The 27907-nt window shown below is 41.2% G+C and overlaps 1 protein-coding gene across 3 annotated transcripts in view; it reads right to left on the bottom strand.

Moving 5' to 3' along the window:
• Window positions 1–27326, bottom strand: part of LOC106568665 (anion exchange protein 2) — a 55322-nt gene extending 27996 nt beyond the window's left edge. For all 3 annotated transcript variants that reach the window (XR_006758713.1, XM_014139178.2, XM_014139180.2), the window contains exons 1-2: window positions 27031–27326; window positions 12362–12520 (exon numbers count right to left, since the gene is read on the bottom strand). Coding sequence is in view for 2 of the 3 variants with exons in the window: in XM_014139178.2 (XP_013994653.1) it covers window positions 12362–12418 (57 nt within the window). In the remaining variant the exon portion in view is untranslated. The remainder of the gene's footprint in view (window positions 1–12361; window positions 12521–27030) is intronic.
• Between the last annotated feature and the right edge of the window lie 581 nt (window positions 27327–27907).

Below are 27907 nucleotides of genomic sequence, written 5' to 3'. Positions count from 1 at the left end.
CATTACCATACCTGTATGAAATATAATTGTAGTATGCCCAATAATATCTTAAAATGTTCATAGTGATGTAGAATACACAACCCAAGGAGCAGGGTGTGCCAGATATGTAACGATGTGTCACGTCCTGACCAGTAGAGGGAGTATTTGTTATTGTAGTTTGGTCAGGATGTGGCAGGGGGTATTTGTTTGATGTGGTTCGGGGGTTATGTGTATGTAGAGGGGTGTTGTATTTATGTGTTCCAGGGTTTTGGTGTATGTTCTGGGATTTTGTGTTCTAGGTTTCTAGTTTGTATATTTCTTTGTGGTCTGTGTGGCTCTCGATCAGGAACAGCTGTTCATCGTTGTTCCTGATTGGGAGTCATATTTAAAGTGCTTGTTTTCACCTGTTTAGTTGTGGGTAGTTGTTTTTGCACTGCGTTTTGTTAGCCTGCTAAACTGATCCTGTTGTGTTACTGTATTTTTTTATTTGTATTTTTTTATTTTTATTATTATTATTATTTTTTTTTTTTTGTGTTCATGGCTTTAATAAATAATATGTTGAGCACGCAACCCACTGCGCCTTGGTCTCATCACTACGACTCCCATGACAAATTACTCACACAATTGTGGTAAGAATGTGCCCAAAAAGCTGTCTGATTCAATCATTTCTGAAAATGTTTCAAGCCTTAATTACAATACTTAATCTTCAAACATGTAAAATGGATTTACAGCGCCTTCAGAAAGTATTCATACCACTTGACTTATTCCACATTTTGTTGTGATTCAGCCTGATTTCAAAATTGATTAAATATTTATAGATTTTTTTACCGATCTGCACACACTGATTAGATTCCAGGCTGTATCACAACCGGCCGCGATTGGGAGTCCCATAGGGCGGCGCATAATTGGCCCAGCGCTGTCCGTTTTAGGGTTTGGCTGGGGTAGGCCGTCATTATAAATAAGAGTTTGTTCTTAACTGACTTGCTTAGTTAAATGAAGATTACATTTTAAAATAAAAAATGGATTACCATAGGCAACACTAGAGGGAGACATGGCCACAGGTAAATGCCAGGTGACTGACATTTACCAGTCACCAGATACATTTAGATAAAAGCTTAAAAAAGACTGTATACTACATTCATTAAAAAAATTACAGTTTAAAAGTCTATTTGGTTGTTAAAGTCTGATGGCAGTGCTAAAATGTTTGTCTATTTGTCCTTGCATTAATGATGGACAGTTGGCTCTGGATGTGGAGGATTCTGACAGTGCTGTCTCCCCTTCTCTGTGGTAGGAGATCATGTAGAGGGTGGTCAGGTTGGTGCATGTCAGTGACCAATCTTCTGCTTGCTCTATCCGTGAATGTTAGTGGTGGAAGGGTCAGTGGGATGTCTCTGTTTTTTGTTATTATCTTGCTTGCCCTTTTCTGTACCCTATCCAGTGCAGCTTGCGGCTTCTTTGTGCAGTCCACCAGCAACACACTGGCATACTCCAGGCATGGTCTCATTTCATGCCATTACAGTCAGGAAGTGGAAACGCCTTGAAGCCTTTTTCACTGCCTGGTCAATGTGTTGGTTCCCACTAAGTTGGTTGTCCAAGTAGAAGACAAGGTATTTTGTGCTCGTTAGAACTGGAACAGCCTGTCCACCCAGTATTAGTGTAGCCGGTTGGGGAGGATTTTGTGAGAAGCAGATTCTTAGTTCGACAGACTTCTTCCCATTAAGAAGCATGTTGTTCTCTGTCGTCCATTCCTCCAGTTGCTTAGCCTCCTCTTCCATTTTCAATGTTTGCTAGCCTTAAAGCACAGGACAGGCCAATGTCATTGGCACAGCCAGTGTCCAGTGTATCCTCAGAGATGACTTTCTCCGAGTGGACATGTGAAGCAGGAAGAGGTAAGACGAGACGATCCCAACCTCTGGGACCCCAGATGTTACCTCTGGCCATGAGCTGTACATTCCATTTGCTATCACCCTCTGTGTTCTCCCTGTTGTACAGCTGTGAAACCAGGTGAGTAACCTTGGACACAGACACAGACTGGCCAGATGCTGGAGGAGTTTAGCATGGTCGACACGATCAGAAGCCTTTGGCATGTCCGCCAGCAGAACCAGGACCATTATGGGTTGCTTTGAATCTGTCTCTGTAAGCCAGGTGTGTGAGGCTCTGACCAACGCATTTGTTGTGCTGTGTTTAGGCAAGTATGCATGCTGTTTTTTTTGTTGCATTCTTCAAGATCAACTGGTATGAGCTTCTTGGCAATGAGCCTTTCCTGGACTTTGCCTAGACAGGATGTCAGAGAGATTGGTCTCCAATCATTTTTCTGTCCAGGACTGGAGACCTTAGGAATGGGGCAGATGTTAGCGGTCTTCCACTCTGTAGGTACAGAGCCCAGTTGATAGGAGGTGTTAACTAAGTGAGTGAACACTGGTGCTAGAACTTCTGAAAATTCCTTGAGTAACCATTTGGACCACATGCTTTCTTAGGGCTGAGTCTTGAAAGAGCTTGTTTCATTTGTCCAATGTTGCATAGTTCTCCTTCCCCAACAAGCCTAGGAAGAGGAAAAACAGTGAAGGATGTATTTCCTGCCATGCTTCAGCAAATACGTTTTTCAAGACCTCAGCAACATTGTCATTTTCCACATTCGCAATCTGTATCATCCCTCTAAATGATTTTTAACAACCAAGCTCTTTAATGATGAAGTCCCACCACTCGTTTGGGTTCTTCTTTTTAAGGGCTTGAATTTAATTTGTGTAGTAGTTTTTCATTGCCCTCAGATAAGCTTTTGAACAGTGTTTCTCGCTTTTTTCTATTTCTCAGTTTTCCCCCATCTGTCAAATATTTTTGGATGGACACTTTTAGTTGTTCTGTCATCCATGGCTTGTCCCGGGCTGTTTTTTTATTATTATTTTGAATGGGCATACATACATCAAGGGCCATTTGTATGTTGGTGTTAAAGATCTACAACTTTTCATCCATGTTCTCCTCATTGTAGACAGCTGGCCAGTCAGTGATGGCCAGACACCAGGCTAGACCTCCTTTCTCTCAAACAACCTGTAGCCCTACTCTGTATTGCATTTCCTTCCCATGTTTAGGTACACTGCTGGGAGTGGTGCGGTAGGGGTGCTGATCAGATCAATCATGGAGTCTCCACAGGTCTTATTTTTGACAACCTGTTTTAGATCGGGCTGGGAGTTAAGGGTTAGGGTTAGGGCCTTGGTAGGTAGATGATTGAAATCCCCACATAAGACAATACCTACTTCAGGTGATTTCAGCTTCACAGAGTTAATGGTGTTAATGAGATAGCTAATAGCTTGCTGTTGCAGTTTATTCTCAATAAGCCCATGGAGGATGGTAAAGTGTTCCAACAACAATCCAGAAACACTCAAACTCATCTCTTTCAAGGTCAGTGTGTATCTTAACCTGGAGACTATCGTCCACATATATGGCCACTCCTCCTCCTCTCATATTTAGGCTAGGATTTCTGACCTACATGAACACCAGAAAACCCTCTATGTTTAGGGACTTATCTGGAATGTTGTCATGTGCCCATGTTTCCGTTACACAACCAATTTCAGCCCTGGATCATATGAGTAAAAGTTCAAACTCATCCACTTTGTTTAGCAGAGATCTAGAATTGCAAGTTAGGGTATTTGGCGGACATTGGGAAGCTTTTGCATCTTCTGCTTTCTTTATTACAGGGAAGACTGTCGCTTGGTACTTCTACATGACTGATAGTTTTGGCATGCCTGATATCAACAACAGTGCAGATTTTTGTTTACCTCGGCCAACCTTGACCTCAGCCAAGGAGTTCCTATTGGACGGCTTCAATTTTTTTTCCTTTGATGTATGGAGCCAGAGGTGTAGTAAGTTTCCTAAGATTCCGAAGGGAATTCGGTGAGTATTCACAAATGTTTGTGGCATCCATTTTACTTGCTTAAAGTCCTTCAATTGTTTTTTACAACTTACCAATTCTGCAACAGAACTAACCACACAGACAATATCTATATAAATGTCCACCAAAAACATATGGATGGCTAATATATTGTACCAGGGCCATTGATGTATCAAATCTACAGGACCAGCAAAAACATATCATCCATATAATCACTCCTACATTTTATATATAGGGAAGTCATGTTGCCTTCTACTAAATGAACAAATATTCAAACAATTATTGTCATGCCTATTACACAGGTCGATGTTAAAACTAACAGATCAAAAAATGATCAGATTCGTAGGCAGTATTTAACCGAGCACTGTACTTTCAACCGGTGTAACGCCCTGGCCATAGAGAGGGTTTTTTTGTTCTTTATTTTGGTTAGGCCAGGGTGTTACATTGGGTGGGCGTTCTATGTTCTTTTTCTATGTTTTTGTATTTCTTTGTTTTGGGCCGTGTGTGTGGCTCCCAATCAGGCACAGCTGAAGTTCGTTGTTGTTGATTGGGAGTCACACATAAGTGCATGTTTTTCCATTGGGGTTTTGTGGGTAATTGTTTCTGTTAGTGTTTGCACCTGACAGGACTGTTTTGGCTGTCAGTTTTCTTGTTTTTTGTAAAGTGTTCACGTTGGTCTATTAAATTCTTATGATGAACACTAACTCCGCTGCACCTTGGTCTTCTCTCCAGTACGACAACCGGTAAACAATATCACTTTCTTAACAGGTCAACCCCACATGTCAACAGCAGCATCATAAAACTGTGCAAACTCAGCAAAAAAATTAAACGTTCTCTCACTGTCAACTGTGTTTATTTTCAGAAAACTTAACATGTGTAACTATTTGTATGAACATAAGATTCAACAACTGAGACATAAACTGAACAAGTTCCACAGACATGTGACTAACAGAAATTGAAAAATGTGTCCCTGAACAAAGGGAGGGGGGGGTCAAAATCAAAAGTAAGTCAGTATCTGGTGTGGCCACCAGCTGCATTAAGTACTGCAGTGCATCTCCTCCTCATGGACTGTACCAGATTTGCCAGTTCTCTTCCACCAAGGCACCTGCAAGTTCCCGGACATTTCTGGGGGGAATGAAACTAGCCCTCACCCTCCAATCCAACAGGTCCCAGGCGTGCGCAATGGGATTGAGATCCGGGCTCTTCGCTGGTCATGGCAGAACACTGACATTCCTGTCTTGCAGGGAATCATACACAGAACGAGCAGTATGGCTGGTGGCATTGTCATGCTGGAGGGTCATGTCAGGATGAGCCTGAAGGAAGGGTACCACATCAGGGAGGAGGATGTCTTCCCTGTAACGCACAGCTTTGATTGCCTGCAATGACAACAAGCTCAGTCAAATGATGATATTATGACACACCACCCCAGACCATGACGGACCCTCCACCTCAATCGATCCTGCTCCAGAGTACAGACCTTGGCGTAACGCTCATTCCTTCGACGATAAATGCGAATCCGACCATCACCCCTGGTGAGACAAAACCGCGACTCATCAGTGAAGAGCACTTTTTGCCAGTCCTGTCTGGTCCAGCGACGGTAGGTTTGTTCCCATAGGCGACGTTGTTGCCGGTAATGTCTGGTGAGGACCTGCCTTACAACAGGCCTACAAGCCTTCAGTCCAGCCTCTCTCAGCCTATTGCGGACAGTCTGAGCACTAATGGTGGGATTGTGCGTTCCTAGTGTAACTCGGCAGTTGTTGTTGCCATCCTGTACCTGTCCTGCAGGTGTGATGTACCAATCCTGTGCAGGTGTTACACGTGGTCTGCCACTGCAAGGACAATCAGCTGTCCGTCCCGTCTCCCTGTCGCGCTGTCTTAGGCGTCTCACAGTAAGGACATTGCAATATATTGCCCTGGCCACATCTGCAGTCCTCATGCTTCTTTGCAGCATGCCTAAGGCACGTTCACGCAGATGAGCAGGGACCTTGGGTATCTTTCTTTTGGTGTTTTTCAGAGTCAGTATAAAGGCCTCTTTAGTGTCCTAAGTTTTCATAACTGTGACCTTAATTGCCTACCATCTGTAAGCTGTTAGTGTCTTAACGACCATTCCACAGGTGCATGTTCATTAATTGTATATAGTTCAATTTTTTTGTTTATAGTGGATTTTTACGAATTATCTTTGAAAGACAGGGTCCTGAAAAAGGGATGTTTATTTTTTTGCTGAGCTTATTTAATACACTACCGTTCAAAAGTTTGGGGTCACTTGTGAGGCGTCTGTTTCTCAAACTAGATACTCTAATGTACTTGTCCTCTTGCTCAGTTGTGCACCGGGGCCTTCCACTCCTCTTTCTATTCTAGTTAGAGTCAGTTTGCGCTGTTCTGTGAAGGGAGTAGTACACAGCGTTGTACGAGATCTTCAGTTTCTTGGCAATTTCTCATATGGAATAGCCTTCATTTCTCATAAAAAGAATAGACTGACGAGTTTCAGAAGAAAGGTCTATGTTTCTGGCCATTTTGAGCCTGTAATCGATCCCACAAATGCTGATGCTCCAGATACTCAACTAGTCTAAAGAAGGCCAGTTTAATTGCTTCTTTAATCAGAACAGTTTTCAGCTGTGCTAACATAATGGCAAAAGGGTATTCTAATGATCATTAGCCTTATATCATTTTATTTGGATTAGCTAACACAACGTGCCTTTGGAACACAGGAGTGATGGTTGCTGATAATGGGCCTCTGTACGCCTATGCAGATATTCCATAAAACATCTGCAGTTTCCAGCTACAATAGTCATTTACAACATTAACAATATCTACACTTTATTTCTGATCAATTTGATGTTTTTTTAATGGACAATGTTTTTGTTTTAATTTTCTTTCTAAGTGACCGCAAACTTTTGAACGGTGTTGTGTGTGTGTGTGTATATATACAGTTGAAGTCCGATGTTTACATAAACCTTAGCCAAATACATTTAAACACTTCAACTTTTTCACAATTCCTGACATTTAATCCAAGTAAAATTTCCCTGTCTTAGGTCAGTTAGAATCTCCACCTTATTGTAAGAATGTGAAATGTCAGAATAATAATATAGATTTATTTCAGCTGTTATTTCTTTCATCACATTCCCAGTGGGTCAGAAGTTTACATACACTCAATTAGTATTTGGTAGCATTGCCTTTAAATTGTTTAACTTGGGTCAAATGTTTCGGGTAGCCATCCACAAGCTTACCACAATGAGTTGGGTGAATTTTGGCCCATTCCTCCTGACAGAGCTGGTGTAACTGAGTCAGGCTTGTAGGCCTCTTTGCTCGCACACACTTTTTCAGTTCTGCCCACAAATTTTCTATAGGATTGAGGTCAGGGCTTTCTGATGGCCACTCCAATACCCTGATTTTGTTGTCCTTAAGCCATTTTGCCACAACTTTGGAAGTATGCTTGGGGTCATTGTCCATTTGGAAGACCCATTTGCGGCCAAGCTTTAACTTCCTGACTGATGTCTTGAGATGTTGCTTCAATATATCCCGATAATTTTCCTACCTCATGATGCCATCTATTTTGTGAAGTGCACCAGTCCCTCCTGCAGCAAAGCACCCCCATAACATGATGCTGCCACCCCCGTGCTTCACGGTTGGGATGGTGTTCTTGGGCTTGCAAGCCTCCCCCTTTTTCCTCCAAACATAACGATGGTCATTATGGCCAAACAGTTCTATTTTTGTTTCATCAGACCAGAGGACATTTCTCCAAAAAGTATGATCTTTGTCCCCAATGTGCAGTTGCAAACCGTAGTCTGGCTTTTTTATGGCGGTTTTGGAGCAGTGGCTTCTTCCTTGCTTAGCGGCCTTTCAGGTTATGTCGATATAGGACTCATTTTACTGTGGATATAGATACTTTTGTACCAGTTTCCTCCAGCATCTTCACAAGGTCCTTTGCTGTTGTTCTGGGATTGATTTGCACTTTTCACATCAAAGTATGTTCATCTCTAGGAGACAAAACGTGTCTCCTACCTGAGCGGTATGACGGCTACATGGTCCCATGGTGTTTATACTTGCGTACTATTGTTTGTACAGATGAACGTGGTACCTTCAGGCATTTGGAAATTGCTCCCAAGGTTGAACCAGACTTGTGGAGGTCTACAGTTTTTTTTTCCTGAGGTCTTGGCTGATTTATTTTGATTTACCCATGATGTCAAGCAGAGAGGCACTGAGTTTGAAGGTAGGCCTTGAAATACATCCACAGGTACACCTCCAATTGACTCAAATGATGTCAATTAGTGTATCAGAACCTTCTAAAGCCAGTGAATTATAAGTGAAATAATCTGTCTGTAAACAATTGTTGGAAAAATTACTTGTCATGCACAAAGTAGATGTCCTAACCGACTTGCCCAAACTATAGTTTGTTAACAAGAAATTTGTGGAGTGGTTGAAAAACAAGTTTTAATGACTTCCGACTTCAACTGTATGTGTGTGTATATAGATAGATAGATAGGTGTGTGTGTATTTAACCCGTTCTTTGTGGCACTCCATAGACTGTATACAGTATACTGTACTTCCATAACATTTTTCAACTGGTACCGGGAGACCTTCAGACGAGTCTTGTGAGGCCTGTGGGCATCCTTAAGCAAAACAACCGACATGTACATGTTTGTCATATTAGTGTGTAGCCCAAACTGTTCGGACGCTACAGACAGAAGTTGGCAGATTGGCTCTACCGACTTTAGACGAGTCCCAAGATGCTTGTGGGGGCCGTAGAGCAAAATGGAGAACAACACCGTGTTCGTGAGTCACATATTTCCATAATGGTTTGTAGGCCAAACCATTAAAAAGCATGATCATTACACAGGTGCAACTTTTACTGGGGACAATAAAAGGCCACTAAAATATGCAGTTTTGTTACACAACACAATGCAACGGATGTCTCAAGTTGAGGGAGCATGGAATTGGCATGCTGACTGCAGGAATGTCCACCAGAGTTGCCAGAGAATTGAATGTTAATTTCTCTACCATAAGCCACCTCCAACATTGTTTTAGAGAATTTGGCAGTACGTTCAACTGGCCTCACAACCGCAGACCACGTGTAACCACGGCAGCCCGGGGCCTCCACATCTGGCTTCTTCACCTGCGGGATCATCTGAGACCAGCCACCCGGACAGTTGATGAAACTGTGGGTTTGCACAACTGAAGAACTTCTGCACAAACTGTCAGAAACCGTCTCAGGGAAGCCCATCTGCGTGCTCGTCGTCTTCACCAAGGTCTTGACCTGACTGTCGTGAGTGACTTCAGTGGGCAAATGCTCACCTTTGATGGCCACTGGCACACTAGAGAAGTGTGCTCTTCACGGATGAATCCCGGTTTCAACTGTAGCGGGCAGATGGCAAATGGTGTCGCCTGGGCAAGCTATTTTCTGATGTCAACATTGTGAACAGATGCCCCATTGTAGCAGTGGAGTTATGGTATGAGCAGGCATAAGCTACGAACATCAAACACAATTGCATTTTATCGATGGCAATTTGAATGCACAAAGATGCCGTGATGAGATACTGAGGCCCATTGTCGTGCCATTCATCCGCCACCATCACCTCAATTTAGGGTATCTGTGAACAACAGATGCATATCTGTATTCCCAGTCATGTGAAATCCACCAATTAGGGCCTAATTAATGTATTTAAATTGACTGATTTCCTTATATAAACTAAGTCAAAAATCTTAAAGATTGTTACATGTTCCGTTTATATTTTAGTTCAGTCTATTTGGCCTAGACATGTATGATGTGCTATACTGAACTCTACTATACTGTACCCTACTGTACTGTACTGTGCTATACTGTACTGTACTCAAGTTTACTCTACATGAGTTTCTTACAATTGAAGAAAGGATCTATGGACTCTTAATCTAGTGGTCTTGGTCTTGAGACCACTCAAGACCACATATTCGGGCTTTAACTTGTCATGGTCTCAACTCACTGGGTCTGAGTCTGGATCTTGGGTCCAATGTCCTGGTATAAATCTTGGTCTTGGCTCCTGGATATTACCTTAGTCTTTGGTTTACAAACCAATACAAACCAATTTGAAGAAGACAATGCTTTCTGATCATTGGCTATTCACTCCCAACACATAGGAATACTAACCTAGTTGACTACTTTTAAATGGTGGAAGCCCTCAATGGCAATGTCTATACTAAAATGAGTTATATCCATCTGGAGTCCAATTATATCTATGATTGACATTTCACACCGAAACGCCAAAATAAAGATAAGTGATCATTTAAACATCTAATGACATAATTAATGACAGAACAATATAGATTATATTTCTCTAAATTCAATTTAAAGATTTGGAAAATCTGGTAAAAAATGTTTTACTATTGTTAATTTGGTGTGCAAATAACATTTAAAAATGTATCTGTGATATAAGGTTAATCAAAACGATCGCTACTGTCCATGGTTCTCCCTTTATTGCAATTTCTTCACAAATTTAGTGGGGTGGTAACGAAGTCAAATAAATATTTTGAATATGAAATATTAACAGTGTGTGAGTAGTATACAGTTGTCTACCTGAAATATATTGGAAGAGTTTTAAATTGGCTTTACAGCTTCCTCTGGTGCAATATTATAATAATAATATGTATTTTATATAGCGCTTTTCATACAGAATCTCAAAATAAAAACAAATTCAGGGGGCTGGCAGTTCATGGGAGCAGTTCAGTAAAGGAGTAGCTTGAGTGGAGGTGGCATTGATGGTACAGCCAGGGAAGGAGAAACGTCAGACAGGCAGGCCCGGAACTCTCCACCAGGCATCTCTCTCTGAAGTTCACAGCTACTCCTTCTATGTAGGTAGGCTGGAACATCCACCACCAAATGTGTAGCACCATCCTGGATGATGCTTCGGCACCTTCGCCCAAGAGACCACCCCCAGTTTGGCCTCGTAATCAGGAACAGTCTTTTAAGAGGCGAGCCTCTGTCGTCGCCTCACACCACAGTACAAATCCTTCCAGAAGCCAGGGCAGGTGGAACAAAAAAATGGTTCTGTGTTGATGCATCATTCAAATTACATATGCTAGCTAGCTATAGCTAACCAAGCCAAGTAAACTTGCCATCGTCAGTTCTGCAACTACATAGGTCACCACCAGATACTATAGCTCAACTCACAACAGGTTATATAAAACCAATACAATACAACTACATAGGTCACCACCAGATACTATAGCTCAACTCACAACAGGTTATATAAAACCAATACAACTACATAGGTCACCACCAGATACTATAGCTCAACTCACAACAGGTTATATAAAACCAATACATACAACTACATAGGTCACCACCAGATACTATAGCTCAACTCACAACAGGTTATATAAAACCAATACAATACAACTACATATGTCACCACCAGATACTATAGCTCAACTCACAACAGGTTATATAAAACCAATACAATACCTACATATGTCACCACCAGATACTATAGCTCAACTCACAACAGGTTATATAAAACCAATACATTTGTACATTGTTTTTAAATGCAACAAAAAATGCTTAAATTATATGTACAGTATTTACAGATACCATTACATATCGGGATATTATTTATTGATATATCCCACATAAAGAAATACTACAGTTTACTATAGAATATCACAGTACTTACTATAGACTTCTGTAGTATACAATACTACACACTGTAGTATCCCTCGATCATGTTTAGTACTTAGTATAGAATTTTGTAGTATACTATAGTAAATTCTACATTATTATTCACAGAAAAAACACTAGTAAATGCTACAGAAATGTCAGCAATGTTTTTTTTTTTTAACTATAGTAAATAGTAATTTAATTAGCATATACCTTGCCATTCCCATCCCCACATCCCAATTTGTGCCAACCGTAACTGAGAAACCTACATGTCAAGTATAGACCATATAGTGTTCCCTGTGATTATAGAAAAGAGCAGAAGCCCTGAACTCTCTGTTCATAACCCAGTCCTTCCTTCCTTCCTACCTACCCACCCACCCACCCACCTACCTACAGATTATGGAATATTTGTTAGATCTGTTAGTTTCTCCACTAGGTTTCCTCAAGGAGAAAGCCTCACACTTCTATGTTAAAGATAATAAAACAAAACACTTTATTAAAAATACTACAGTAATGTACACAAAAAACCTACAGTAAATACTACAGCATACTTCTATAGTATATACAACAACAACAAAAAAATACTACAGTATTTATATAATAAATACAACAGTATTCACTGACATTTTGTCAGACTTTAGTCTGCAAAAACATTACAGTGAATACTATAGTATTCCTACCATAGTACACACAATGATATTTTTTTCATGTGGGTAGGCTTCACAGAGCCATGGCAACCACAGAACCACGGATATAAGCATTACCTGACTAATTAGTTCAAAAAGAAATGCATCAATAAATAGCTAATTTTGTGTGTATAGAACCTGTGTATAGAATAACTAATAGATAGATGTAAGGTTTAAACTCACAGCTGAGGTGGCTGTGGCCATAGCGTTGGTGTCGCTGGCATCCTTAGGGTTGCTCATGGCTTCGTGTGGATCACAAGGTCAGGGCAGTATGTTGCGACGCAGTCCTTAGCCCTTTTCACTCTCTTTCTTACTCAACGGAGGACTTTTGGGTAGCATAACCTGCGAAAAGGACAGGAATGGTATTGTTGGTCTTAGTCAAGTGACTATTGGTAAATTGGGTCAAATGCTACATCAGTCACCCAAATGATCTTTTGGTTAGTGATTTCATTGTACGTCCTACATGATGATTATACCTCCATAATAACGACATAGGCAACGCCATTGTCATGACGCCATTTACACATTTAGGGCCACATCACCAGACCAGGAAAAAGTAGGGTAAGATTCAGGGTCTGGAAAAAGTCCTGGCTCTAACCATATCGACAATCCCTTGTGAGTGAACAACAAGCTTACAGTATTGTGATTGTGAATGGGGCCAACACAGCGGCAAATAACAAAAGCAATCAATTTCTCTACTGTAGCTCTGAGTTTAGCTAAAAGTTACGTATTTTTTTATGAAAACATAGGTGATAGCTTCATCATGAAAACACTGCTAAGAATTGCTGTGTCCTGAAGGGTTCAGAGGAGCTTATGATGTACCCCCCTTGGCAAGACCACAACATCCAATTTAGGGTGGAAAACCCCTTTTTTTTTTTTATACACTTTTTTTCCAAGCAAGCAAATCAACTAAGCTGGTAAGGCAGTGTCTTGTAACTAGAGGTCGACCGATTATGATTTTTCAGCGCCGATACCAATACCGGTTATTGGATGACCAAAAAAGTCGATGCCGATTAATCGGCCGGTTTTTAAAATGTATTTGTAATAATGACAATTACAACAATACTGAATGAACACTTATTTTAACATAATATAATACATCAATAAAATCAATTTAGCCTCAAATAAATAATGAAACATGTTCAATTTGGTTTAAATAATGCAAAAACAAAGTGTTGGAGAAGAAAGTAAAAGTGCAATATGTGACATGTAAAAAGCTAACGTTTAAGTGCCTTGCTCAGAACATGAGAACATATGAAAGCTGGTGGTTCCTTTTAACATGAGTCTTCAATATTCCCAGGTAAGAAGTTTTAGTTTGTAGTTATTATAGGAATTATAGGACTATTTATCTCTATACGATTTGTATTTCATATGCCTTTGACTATTGGATGTTCTTATAGGCACTTTAGTATTGCCAGTGTAACAGTATAGCTTCCGTCCCTCTCCTCGCTCCTACCTGGGCTCGAACCAGGAACACATCGACAACAGCCACCCTCGAAGCAGCGATACCCATGTAGAGCAAGGGGAACAACCACTCCCAAGTCACACTTAGTGCGCACCCGCTAACTAGCTAGCCATTTCGCATCAGTTACACCAGCCTAATCTTGGGAGTTGACAGGCTTGAAGTCATGAACAGCGCAATGCATTGCGAAGAGCGGCTGGCAAAACGCACTAAAGTGCTGTTTGAATGAATGCTTACGAGCCTGCTACTGCCTACCACCGCTCAGTCAGACTGCTCTATCAAATCATAGACTTAATTATAACATAAAAACACACAAACACGAGCCTTAGGTCATTAATATGGTCGAATCCGGAAACTATCATCTCGAAAACAAAACGTTTTTTTTCTTTCAGTGAAATACGGAACCGGTCCGAATTTTATCTAACGGGTGGCATCCCTAAGTCTAAATATTCCTGTTACATTGCACAACCTTCAATGGTATGTCATAATTACGTAAAATTCTGGCAAATTAGTTCGCAATGAGCCAGGCAATTAACGCAAGAGCAGTAATCACAATTTCATGTTAGCAGGCAATATTAACTAAATATGCAGGTTTAAAAATATATACCGTAAATTCCGGACTATAAGCCGCAACTTTTTTCCCACGCTTTGAACTTCGCGGCTTAAACAATGGCGCGGCTAATATATGGATTTTTCCTGCTTTCAAATTTGTGGGTCCTGACAGCGTGGAGCATTGTCAACAAATCCACTATCATCAACGGGTTTCGAAAGGCTGGACTGCTGCGTGTTGAAGAGGGCTCAGTGGGGGATTTGCTTCTGGATGAAAGTGACGAGAGCGACAATGAAAATGATCCAATATCGGATGAAGCAATTCTGAGGCTATTCAACTCCGACACCGAAGGAGATGGTTTCAGTGCACAGGAGGAGGAAGATAGTGACCAATGACTTTCTTGGTAGGCTACTGTTTACTGCAAATTTTTATTTTTGTTACAAGCCGTGCTTCGTTAAAGCCTATTTATTTTTGTTACAAGCTGTAACGGTTGTCGTCGGATAAAGCGGACCAAGACGCAGCGGGGAAATGTGCACTCATCTTATTTTTTTATTTAGTTGGCAAAGAAGGTGAAACCAAAAATAAACACGTACAGAAACAACGACGAGTAACAGTCCTGTAAGGCTTGAAGCTATACACAGAAACAATCCCCCACAAAACACAAACAAAACACATACCTATATATAGGACTCTCAATCAGAGGCAACTAAAAACACCTGCCTCCAATTGAGTCCAACTCCCAATTACCTAGACATAGAAATACTAAACTAGAGAGAATAGAACATAACCCGGAAATAATAAATCAAACACCCTTCTAAACAAACCACCACCCCGAACCACATAAAACAAATACCCTCTGCCACGTCCTGACCAAACTACAATACAAATAACCCCTATTACTGGTCAGGCCGTGTTTCGTTAAAGCCTATTTATTTTTGTTACAAGCCGTGTTTCGTTAAAGCCTGTGTAAAGTTCATTTGTTTAGATGTACCGGTAGGACCTGCGGCTTATAGACGTGCGGCTTATTTATGTTCAAAATAATATATATATTTTTTTAATTCAGTGGGTGCGGTTTATATTCAGGTGCGCTTAATAGTCCGGAAATTACGGTACTTGTGTATTGATTTTAAAGAAAGGCATTGATGTTTATGGTTGGGTACATTGGTGCCTTCCCTGTAGCTCAGTTGGTAGAGCATGGTGTTTGCAACACCAGGGTTGTGGGTTCGATTCCCACGGGGGGCCAGCACAGAAAAAAAAATGAAATTGTATGAAATGTATGCATTCACTACTGTAAGTCGCTCTGGATAAGAGCGTCTGCTAAATGACTAAAATGTAAATGTAAAATGATAGTGCTTTTTTCGCAAATGCGCTTGTTAAATCATCACCCGTTTGTCGAAGTAGGCTGTGATTTGATGAGAAATTAACAGGAACCGCATCGATTATATGCAACGCAGGACACGTTAGATAAGCTAGTAATATCATCAACCATGTGTAGTTAACTAGTGATTATGTTTGATAGTTTTTTTATAAGATAAGTTTAATGCTAGCTAGCAACTTACCTTGGCTTCTTGCTGCACTCGCGTTACAGGTAGTCAGCCTGCCATGCAGGCTCCTTGTGGAGTGCAATGTAAGGCAGGTGGTTAGAGCGTTGGACTAGTAACCAGAAGGTTGCAAAAACGAATCCCCCCTGAACAAGGCAGTTAACCCCCGTTCCTAGGCCGTCATTGAAAATAAGAATGTTTCTTAATCTGACTTCCCTAGTTAAATAAAGGTGTAAAATATATATTTTTTTAAATAAAATATATATATTTATGGGCAAATCAGTGGCCAAAAATGCCGATTACCGATTGTTATGAAAACTTGAAATCGGCCCTAATTAATCACCCATTCCGATTAATCGGTCGACCTCTACTTGTAGACAGCTGGTGTTACCAAGGTCTATTAGTGGTCACCTGGTTTGCGTGATAAGTAACCTTGGCTGAGACCTGAAGACTTAAATTACGTTTCCAAGCTAACGCATAAGACTTAGCTCAGTGGGCTAACAGTGTTCAGGCGGAAAGCCGACCCGGGCACGAACCCAGTAGGTCACATTGGCGCCAACAATGGTACGAGTGCCAGCCCAATAACACTGACCTAGTCCTGGTAGGTTATGCACTGCTCCTCATCTAATAGAAGTTAGATAACATTCATAAACAGCTGAGAGCTTCTCTGATAGTGTTTGTCAACAGAAGAGAATAACATTTACAGTTATTAGGGCTCTGTATTCTTTTTAGAAGCAGTGAGGGTCAGGGTTGAGGGTAAGGGTCAGGGTTGCCAGATTGCTACATGGTATTTAGATAACATATTTAGAGAATATCTTGAAGGACTCCCTTCAATGACATCAGAACATCTGAATGCAGGGCTTGAGGGTCAGGGTTGCCAGATTGTGTTCTGGCTGTGGTCAGTGGGGTTGCCATTAGAACCCGACCGATATATCAGTTCACCTATATTATCAATTCAACCAATAACTGATATTCTATAAATAGAATAAAAAACAGTTAATCTTATGCTTATCTGAACACTTGTGGCCATTCTCATGATGTCATTTTCACAATATATGAAATCAACATTTGAAGCATAGTTATTGGACAGTTGCTCTTTTGGATGGAAATTTTGGAGAATTCAGTGTGGGAAAATTACACTTTTTCATTTCCCCACTGTACAACCGTATATACAGATATGTCAGTATCGGTAAGTTGTCCCCCCAAAATTGGAAACGGTATCAGACCCAAAGAAACATATCGGACAGGCTCTAGTTGCCATATTGTGTAGGCAGAGTCCACTTGGAAATCCCCCTAATCACTAGCCCAAACCATTTCAGTGAGTGAATTGACATGCTCAGCATTTTCCCTATCATTCTTGTGATTATATGTAGAATATCACCAAGTATTGACAGTATGTTGGTCTCGTTTAACATTTGAAAATAAGGATATGCATTAATAAATGTACACATTTACATATAGAGGCATATGAAAATAAAGATGTTTAATTTTCTCTCACTTTCGTGTAATCAAAATGGGACCCATGTCTCCCTCTGATTTCCATGGATGCATCTCAATAGTCTACAGGGTGCTTCCTCTCCTCATCCCCCAGCCGTTACATGCACTGAACTGAGAGGACACTACTCTCCCTATGAGTGATAAGGAATATATCCCCAGTCTCGCCACTGCAGGACGAGACTGTCAGTGTGGTTTACATCAACAAGGTCACTGCTGCAATGTCACCGCCTTCGGAAAACACAGCCCCAAACTGAGGAGGAGGAATGGGATGGAGGATGTTCATTAGAGGTATCCTATGACAATTCATGAACTCTTAGGAAAAAAAAAAAAAAAGAACCAAAAAGATTTCTTCGAATGTCCTCATAGGAGAACCCTTTGAATAACTCCTTTTGGTTCCAGGTAGAACCCTTTTAGGTTCCATGTAGAAGAACCCTTTCCACAGAGGGTTCTAAATGGATCCCAAAAGAGTTCTACTTGGAACCAAAAAAGGGTTCTACCTGGAACCAAAAAGGGTTCTCCTATGGGGACAGCAGCAGAACCCATTTGGAACCCTTTTTTCTAAGAGTGTGGTTGGGAATGATATGATACTCATATATTACGCATATGTATAATATGTGATAATCATATTATTATATTTGAGTGGGGGTGGGAATTGTGGATCTACAGTACAGATAGTGCTGAATCATGTGAGGTCACAGGGGAGTTCATTAGAGATTCATGTTGAGATTTTGTCATCACTCACTACAAAGTGTTGTTTGAGGTTTGGTGGTCCATTTTTATGGTGAAACTTGTGAAGCTGAAAGCCCTCAAAGGACACAGAAGCAGGCAGACACACACAGAGAGCCAGATATACATAGGGCACATGTAAGAGAGCAATTAGGGGACCTCATAAATCTCAATATTACTTCCAGATATAGAAGCAGTGTGTGTGTGTGTGTGTCTGATTACGTTATTGGTTCGTTCAGTTCAACCTTCATTTCATTAAAGTGGAAGAGATCCATCTGATGACTCAATCATGACCCATCTCTCCCTGAAATCAAATCGATACTTCTCCTAGGACAAAAACAGTTAGAATAACACCAAAGAAGAAGCACTAGTAGTTCCAGCAGAAAATGCGTTATTAGCTTTCCATATCAATACACAAAGCTTCTAATTTATAATCTCCTCTGCCGATTGCACAGCAAGGATTATTCACGCCTTTTCAAAACCCACTGAAAACAGCTGTGATTTTAGAGAGGATCGTGAGGTCACAAAAAATGCACTAAGCCTAAAACTACACAAATTACCATACTACACACGTCAGCGTTTACTGAAGTGAAATCTCTGACTACCATTTTTGACTGTATAAACCCTAGAGAGCAGACGTCTACACAAAGGGACCATGGTTTTCTTTGGTGACGACCCTCTTCCCTAGCACCACACCCCTCATCGATTCAAAGGGCTTAATCATATCAAAGCGCTTAGTGGAAAAACAGCACCAATGACTCGCCAGCCAACAATGAGAAAGGCAAAAGGCATATGGGAGATTACGGTGCCGTACCTACTCTTGCCTTTGTTGTCGTTGTTTTAGTGGTCGGTGGTATGTTAAGGTAAATCTGTGGTGGACCTGCAGGTGGTGGGACGATTATTAAAAGGCTACAAGGTCAGCATTCGGAAACCCACTAGGGATTACAGGGCTAATAAATGTTTGTGTGAAAAGATTAGTGTGATTGTTAACGTGTGACTCGTGAGCGTATGGATCGAAGACCTTAACTAATATTGTTTGGTCAGACTTGATAAAAGCTTTGGCACTTTTGGTCCAAAACGGACCAAACGGTTTTGGGAAAGTTACAGGTACTCTAAAGATATGTGGTAGGCCAGGAGCTACTCTACTGTAGTTCTTAGGGCATGAAACGCAAGAGGACTGACCTTCTTTTAGGTCATAGCTATGAGTGCACTGTGTCTTTTCCTTACAGTTCATTTACTTCCTTACTTCACTCTCTTCAAAGTACATAATGTAGTGATCCTCGCTATATGAGCCACGTTGCAATTCCTACCAAGTGGGTTAACCCTATTTGCGCTATGCGTAGGGTGTTTGCCTTTCAAGCCAGCAACCTGGGTTCGCATCCCTGTCCTGCCATTTGCTACATTGGTGTCAGAAGTGTGATGGTGCCCGTGAGGCCATCGGAGAGGAGTGCACACGTGAGGGACTTGGTATAGAGAAGCGTGGGGGGTGATGTAGCGACCTTAACTCAACACCTAGCGACCTCAAGAGGTTTCAGACCTCTTGGTGTAAAGGTGTTGGCTTGACAGTCGCTGGTCCCGGGTTTGAGTCCTGGTTGGGACTACCCCCTAAATTAGCTACATTGGTGTCAGAAGTGGGATGGCAACCCTGAGGCCATTGTGTTCGAATGGGGCAGTGTAGCAACCCTCATTATATGAGCCTCGTTACAATTCCCACCAAGCGGGTTAACACTATTGGCGCGATGCATGCGGGCCAATCTGCCCTGCCCCGCCATACAGTACCAGTCAAAAGTTTGGAGACAGTTACACATTCAAGTGTTTTTCTTTATTTTTACTATTTTCTACATTTTACAATAACAGTGAAGACATCAAAACTATGAAATTACTATATGATTCCATATGTGTTATCAAGAAAGTGTGAAACATATTTTATATTTGAGATTCTTCAAAGTAGCCACCCTTTGCCTTGATGACAGCTTTGCACACGCTTGGCATTCTCTCAACCAGCTTCATGAGGTAGTCACCTGGAAATCATTTCAATTAACAGGTGTGCCTTGTTAATTTGTGGAAGTTCTTTCGTTCTTAATGCGTTTGAGACAGTTTCTTCAACTGCAGTTGCAAAAACCATCAAGCTCTAAGATGAAACTGGCTCTCATGAGGACCGCCACAGGAAAGGAAGACCCAGAGTTACCTCTACGGCAGAGGATAAGTTCATTAGTTACCAGCCTCAGAAATTGCAGCCCAAATAAATGCTTCACAGAGTCCAAGTAACAGACACATCTCAACATCAACTGTTCAGAGGAGACTGCCTGAATCAGGCCTTCATGGTTGAATTGCTGCAAAGAAACCTCTACTAAAGGATGCCAATAAGAAGAAGAGACTGGCTTGGGCCAAGAAACATGAGCAATGGACATTAGACCGGTGGAAATTTGTCCTTTGGTCTAATGAGTCCAAATTTTTGATTTTTGCTTCCAACCGCCGTGTCTTTGGGAGACGCAGAGTAGTTGAACGGATGATCTCTGCATGTGTTGTTCCCACCATGAAGCATGGAGGAGGTGTGATGGTGTGGGGCTGCTTTGCTGGTGACACTGTCAGTGATTTATTTAGAATTCAAGACACACTTAACCAGCATGGCTACCACAGCATTCTGCAGCGATACGCCATCCCATCTGGTTTGGGCTTAGTGGACCTATCATTTGTTTTTCAACAGGATAATGACCCAACACACCTCCAGGCTGTGTAAGGACTGTTTGACCAAGAAGGAGGGTGATGGAGTGCTGCATCAGATGACCTGGCCTCCACAAATCACCTGACCTCAACCCAATTGAGATGGTTTGGGATGAGTTGGACAGCAGAGTGAAGGAAAAGCAGCCAACAAGTGCTCAGCATATGTGGGAACTCCTTCAAGACTGTTGGAAAAGCATTCCAGGTGAAGCTGGTTGAGAGAATGCCAATTTTGCAAAGCTGTCATCAAGGCAAAGGGTGGCTACTTTGTAGAATCTCAAATCTAAAATATATTTTGATTTGTTTAAAAAAAATTTGGTTACTACATGATTCCATATGTGTTATTTCATAGTTTTGATGTCTTCACTATTATTTTACAGTGTAGAAAATAGTGAAAATAAAGAAAAACCCTTGAATGAGTAGATGTGTCCAAACTTCTGACTGGTACTGTATATCAGCTTAAAGAAAGCAGGTAACGTTGCACTTAAGGGCATTTCCATCTAAAAGGATCCATGAGCACCATCGTAGAGTTCACAGTAGCATGTCAAATTGGGTGTCAAGTGAAAGCTAAGAGTCTGGCTATATTTTTGAGAAATTAAGGCATATATGCATTTTTCAGGCTTTGAAATAGTCTTAAAAAGTATTATAAATACATCAAAAAATAATCATGTTGGAGTTAAGACCCCTGCCAACTAATATCAAAAACAATTAGATTTTGTTTTGGATAAATTATTCGCCTTTTGTACGTTTAAGAAACATTGGCTTGTGCCTTGTAATTCCGTTACCAAAACCCCACATATCTGTAAGATATCTTCTAATTTCTCGCCCTCATGAGGAGGGAGGATAATGAAAGTTCACAGAAGTAACAAGTAAAGGTATACCTACCAATTAGTTAGTGCTTTGACTGATATCAAGTTTCTTTATGAATTATTACGTGATTATAACTCATAATCCTGTTACCAAATTGGTAACAGAATTATAGAAGAATCTAACGGGATTACTGCAATTGAAATGGCTACAATGGGAAATCATAGTAGTCACAAACCACAGTTGGGCCACCTGTTAGTGTCCTCCCTTCCACTGGCATACTGTTATGTTCAGCTCATAACTTTATTTTCTCGTTCTGTCGTCTGGTGGTCAAAGCAAGGCTGTTAAAACAGTCTGGACAACCCCTCCCTCTCTCTCCCTTTCTCTCTCTCTGCTGCTCCCTCTCTCCTTTCCTCTCCAGTTAATGCCACCTCTCCCGGCTCTTACTGACACCTACCCTGACACATACCACCTACCCTCTTTCCATTTACTGTAACAAGCATCCTCAAACACTGAGCACCGATCCAAATCTGAACCAATCATAGTTGTTTATGTTTCACAAGTTTGGAGAGCACAGTACAGTAGAGAAATGTACTGCACAGTAGAGTACAATACAGCACACTAGAGTACTGTATAATGTACTTTATTGTACTGGGCCCGGTTGCATAAAGCATCTTAAGTACATTTTTCCCTTAACTTTTCCATTCAAGTTTCCTTCACTTTAGTCAGCTGCACAAAAAAAATCATTGCTGAAGTTCCCACTTAAATTAAGTGAAAAAGTTAAGGGTGCCCATGAGGTCCCTTAAGTGCTTCATTCAGTATGGATATCAATGTAAACAGCATTTGTGGAGGTGAATGTTGTTTTCCTCTGCCCTGGTTTCAAAAGGAAAACCTTCACCAGCTAGCTGGCTACTTAGCTAAACATTGCAAGGTGCACAATCCATGGCTATAAAGCTAGCTGGCTAGCTACCTACTCTGTAAGTTAGCATGCTAGTGCTAGAAAGTAATAAAAATAAGTTCAGAAGAAATTAACTAAAAGAAATGTGATTTGTGATCTTCTGAATCAATTTATTTCTCCAGTTTTGAATGTAGAAGTTCAATTTTGTGATCTCCCAAAATAAATGTGATTCAGCCAGTGAATCATGTCATCTCCATGTTAACCAGAGACTCTTTCTGCAGTACATTGTGACGGCCTTGAATGTTTCTGAACCGTCTCAGTGCTTCTCCGTCCAATAGGGCGCTTTCCCTTTAATTCCCAATTAAATAGTGCTTCTCCTTCCAATAGGGCGCTTTCCCTTTAATTCACAATTAAATAGTGCTTCTCCGTCCAATAGGGCGCTTTCCCTTTAATTCCCAATGAAATGGTGCTTCTCCTTCCAATAGGGCGATTTCCCTTTAATTCCCAATTAAATAGTGCTTCTCCTTCCAATAGGCCGATTTCCCTTTAATTCCCAATTAAAAAGCCAGCATCAGCTGCGCAAAAGTGGGGTTGTGATGGAAACATGAATGAGGATGTGTTCAACCCTCAGTTCTGAAGCTGCTCGCTTCCGTTTGTTGTGTTGCTTTAAAAGTGTGCTTTGTGTAGCCTAATAGCAAGTTTACCCAGGACCGGGTCCACTCTTTGCGTCCGTGGACTACACCTCCCCGTTGTTCTTCGTGGCCTTTCTCCGCTGGAGATCTGTCGGCGGATTGGATTGTCTGACTGACCAACTGACTACAACCTTTTTTGTATACGGTATTTCATTTGTTTTCGTGTGATGTATACTGTGATGATTTATGTAGTTAGTTGTAGTTGAGGACTTATTGAGATGTGTGGTAAAATATTTGTTATTTTGATTGTTTGATTGCACTGGGTTTACGCTACACTGGGATGAACGGACAAACATTGCGTGACTAAGGTCACTTGAGTTCCCTGAACTTGTTTACCGGGCTGGACTCTTTTTAGGCCCGAGTTACAGGACATTTCTGTCGAAACCAGAGCTGTTTAGAGCTCATTATTTGTTATATTGTTGTGTGTGTGTGATCATTTATGTTAGTAATACAACCACGCACAAGAATACAGTTTAAGTTCTTTACGATGTTTTAAGGGTTTATGACAAGTGTATTTCCATCCTGACTTTTACATGAGTCCTTTGTATTGGTGTAGACTTGACGGACCAGATGGGACTCATTCCCTCCCAAACCAAAAGGAGAAACCAATATTTTCTCTGGTAGGCACAACCTACCTGGCACCCCTATAAACGATAACCTCAAGTCAAAACCACTACAACATGCCTTCAAACTACCTTAAATTCTGCTCTTACCTAAGGAAATGTTAGATGGGCTCTATATGCCACACCTTTAAACAATTCCCTTAGGTAAGGGAAAATTTGTCCTCATGAAGATGTTTTATGCAACTGTACTGAACATATCTACTTTCCTGTGCTGTGATGTCAAAACTTATGAAACAAGGGAATTCTGTTTCAGATTTGGTCTGGACCCAACCAAATGTGGTCTTGTTTGGGGGCGGAGCTCATTACAAGAATAGAATAATACCCAAATATGCAAAAGAGGGATATTGCATATTTCTACCTTTTTGTATACCTATTCAGGATACGAGGATCACCATGAAGAGAATGATATTAATATCCATAATTATGCATTTCTCTATAGTGCAGCTCAGGGCCCCATGATGTAATTCCATTACCAGATGTAAATCCACTTCACCTACTGTAGTTCAATAACCCAAATTCAAGGTGTTATGTCATAGCTGACACCCCATTCTTTCTGCTGACATCATTGAATCGTAATTTGGAACAGATTAAATGTGGTCGCATCTGCAGTTCTTCCAGCAAATCTGTTTTTGTGAAATGTTCTTTGTATATTGTTCATAATAGTCCTTATGCATAGAGTTGCACAGTTTGATAAACTTTGAAATCAATGGTTTTTGTTTGGCATACAAATCTGAGTCAAAGAGTAATTCCATTATTGTGGAATTGTCCTTAAACTTAGAAAAAGTAAGTAGTCTGGTTGGTGAATACAACCAATAAATAATGGAGTAAAAAAAATGTAAGGGTGATTCGAACACAAAACTGTTGTGTGCGAATCCCCTTATTTTTGAACATCAGCTTATATATTCAACTACCATATATATTTCAGTATGTATGACACCTGAGTAGGCTATATCAGAGAAGTGGAAAATGTCTCCCCAGCTCCTCTCATTAACCGGCATGACTCAAGGTAACAGAGGACAGTGACTCAGCAGCAAACCACATCTGATATTCACGCACTCTGGGGCAGACTATCGGATTGTGAGCCCTGATATAAAATGGCCTAAATATTGGTGCAACAAAGACACGCAACATTTCCTTCAATGGATTGAAAAGTGTAACTGCTTTGATGGTTGCCGATAAGAACCACTCTCAAAAAGTATCTTGGGGCTTTAATTTCGTTCATTCAAAGTGTTTCCCTGGTCTACACCATTTCCCATCCCTGTCCTGTCAAAACAGAGTTTTCAATGGCGTCTGCAACCACTAGTGCATGTGGAATAAAGGTCATGACCTCATTAGGTCTGCAGTACACGTCATTCCCACCATCTTGGGTAATTGACGATGCCTAGTTTTGTCAAAGCTGATCAGAGCTAGCTGACCGGCCTGGCCTGCCCTCTAGATTTACTTGGACAGCGTACCAAATGGCATCCTATTCCCTACATAGTGCACTACTTTTGACGGGGGTTCACAGGGCTCTGGTCAAAAGTAGTGCATTATATGGGGAATAGGATGCCATTTGGGACACACAATCGGTGTGAACATGCCATGCCTTGGCCAAAAACAAAAGCAGGTGCGAACACACACGTACAGTGCTGTAGTTGCTATGCCCCTCCGTTGACTTTCAGCTTGGCTGAGCACTCGGTGATGGAAAGAATGCAGAAATATCATGAGCCACTTATGCCACTTGAACAGCCAGTGACTGCACCAGCTGCATATGTCCAGTATTGAACAGTGGCTGGAGAAGTAAATTATTGCCTGCTGGCGAAGTGGCTAACTAGCAGCACCAAGGTTGTATTATTATGGTTATGCGATGCAGTGTTCTTTTTGAGTATTAGCGACCCAAGAGAGCAGCAAGACACTAGACATGCCAAGGTAAACAAATTGTCATGATAAGGCAGAGACACATAAAGACCCATGGGCTATTCCTCTACCACCAATTTTGCAACAACGTTTCTATCCAAGATGGATCTTCATCAGGGCCCATATTAAGTAAATCTTGCCGTTTTATAGAATATGCTTAAAATGTGATTTTTGTTTTGTGTGACTTAGGCCTGTATTCTTAAAGTGTCTCAAAGTAGAAGTTGGCTTTTTAGATCATAATTAAATGAACGGGGGACCTGATCCTAGATCAGCACTCCTACTCTAAGAGGCTTTGAGAATACGGGCCTAGGCCACACACACACACACAAAAATCTAAGTTTAAGCATATTCTATACCGGCAAGATTTACTATGTAAAATAAGAGTTTGGTCTCCAAAGATTAGAGGCTAGTACAGACACTCCATAGACTAGAGAAAATGACAAACGAATAATTATGATCCGTTAACTGGTCATTATCATTCATAAAGATGTCCCTTTGCTTCACAAAGCGGTAACGTTGATCTCTCCAAAATAGTGGATGTCATGAGTTAGATACCATCTCTAACTCAAGACCTTATCATTCTTCTCTTCTCAAAGAATGAGAGAAAAAAAGGGAGAGGGGGAAATTTATTGAAAAGAAAGAGACAGGAAGTGCCTACATTCAGCGATTTAGGACATATTGAAAGCTGCAAAAGAACGTGATTTTTTCATCGCCCCCTTCAGTACATGTTGTGTGTTCACAGCTGTATTGTAGTGACCTGCTGAGTGAGTAGTGATGCAGACTCAAGTTACTCAGCTAGTGCTCATAGGCACAAAATGGAGAGAAATCTGTTTTACCATCCAACAGGAAACAGTCATAAAAAAAGTCAGTAACACTTGACATTTTTTCTTCTGCTTTCACTTCACTCAAGAGATAGGAATCCACAACCCCCTTCCACACATACACAGACCCCCCCCCCCACACACACACACACATACACAAACACACACAGTGGCAAAACAAAACTCTAACAAAACCTCCTCTGTGTCGCGCTACAGTGTGTGACATGATAACATTACAACCGCTTCTTAGAGGCTTCCATTTACAAAGGAGAGAGGATATTTCTTCACAACGGACACCGAAACCCAAACAGAGAAAGACAGAGTTTAAGGGAGAGGAGCTAAAAGAGGCAACACATACTTTGAAATAATTTAAGTGAATGCTCTTATACAATGGGTGCTCCTATCCCAGTAAGTGTAGGTAGGCCTACAGCAAGGAGTCTCAACCGCAGCATAACCATAAGTATAACTGCCGCGAATCCCCACTAGACAGTGCTAGTGTATAATGTACAACACTTCAAAAGACAAGGAGTATAAAGTGAGTTAAGTCTGAACGGTGTGTCTATGAGCTCGCAGCAGACGACGTGACCAAGGTGTGTGTGAGCGAGTGACAGAGCTTACCTCAGCTTGCTCACTGCAGAGAGCTTCTCGCAACAGCAAACATCATAGTGACAGAGTCAAATCCCACTGAATTCAGAAAGGCAGTGAGAGGGAGAGAACACCGAGAAGAGGGAGTGTGTGCATTGTTTGTGAGAGAGATGGAGAGGGAGAGAACGTGTGTGTAAGGGATGAAGAGAGAGGCAGCGCAAAAGAGAGTGAGGGAGATTGTGGTTAGTGCTGTATTCCTGTCTTGTCTCTGCACTCCCCCTAACACACGACACGCACACACTCGCCCTGACAAACGCACACTCTACACTCGCAATCATTGAGCACCAACTAATGTTTTAAACCCTCCCCCAAATTCCACCCCCCCCTCGGTTAGTCTTTCTCCTCTAGCCCTCTGACAAGCATGTGACCGTAGGAGATGACTCGACAATAAGGGACACACACACACACACACACACACCCACAGACTCACTCAATGTTAAACACAGTGTGAAACATTGACACATGCCGAAAGACATTTGCATACACACACTGTCTACTGCAGCTATTTAAAATCTGACAATGACCTACGTTTCGAAAATGCGGACAAGGTTATACAGTACCAGTCAAAAGTTTGGACACACCAACTCATTCAAGGGTTGTTCTTTATTTGTACTATTTTCTACATTGTAGAATAATAGTGAAGACTTCAAAACTATGAAATAACACATGGAATCATGTGGTAACCTAAAAAGTGTTAAACAAATCAAAATATATTTTAGATTGAGATTCTTCAAAGTAGCCACCCTTTGCTATGATGACTGCTTTGCACACTCTTGGCATTCTCTCAACCAGATTCACCTGGAATGCTTTTCCAACAGTCTTGAAGGAGTTCCCACATATGCTGAGCACT

This window comes from Salmo salar, chromosome ssa14 (assembly GCF_905237065.1).
Source record: "Salmo salar chromosome ssa14, Ssal_v3.1, whole genome shotgun sequence".
NCBI lineage: Eukaryota > Metazoa > Chordata > Actinopteri > Salmoniformes > Salmonidae > Salmo > Salmo salar.
The sequence above is the reverse complement of the archived record's forward strand: the minus strand, read 5'-3'. Positions and strand labels throughout refer to the sequence as shown.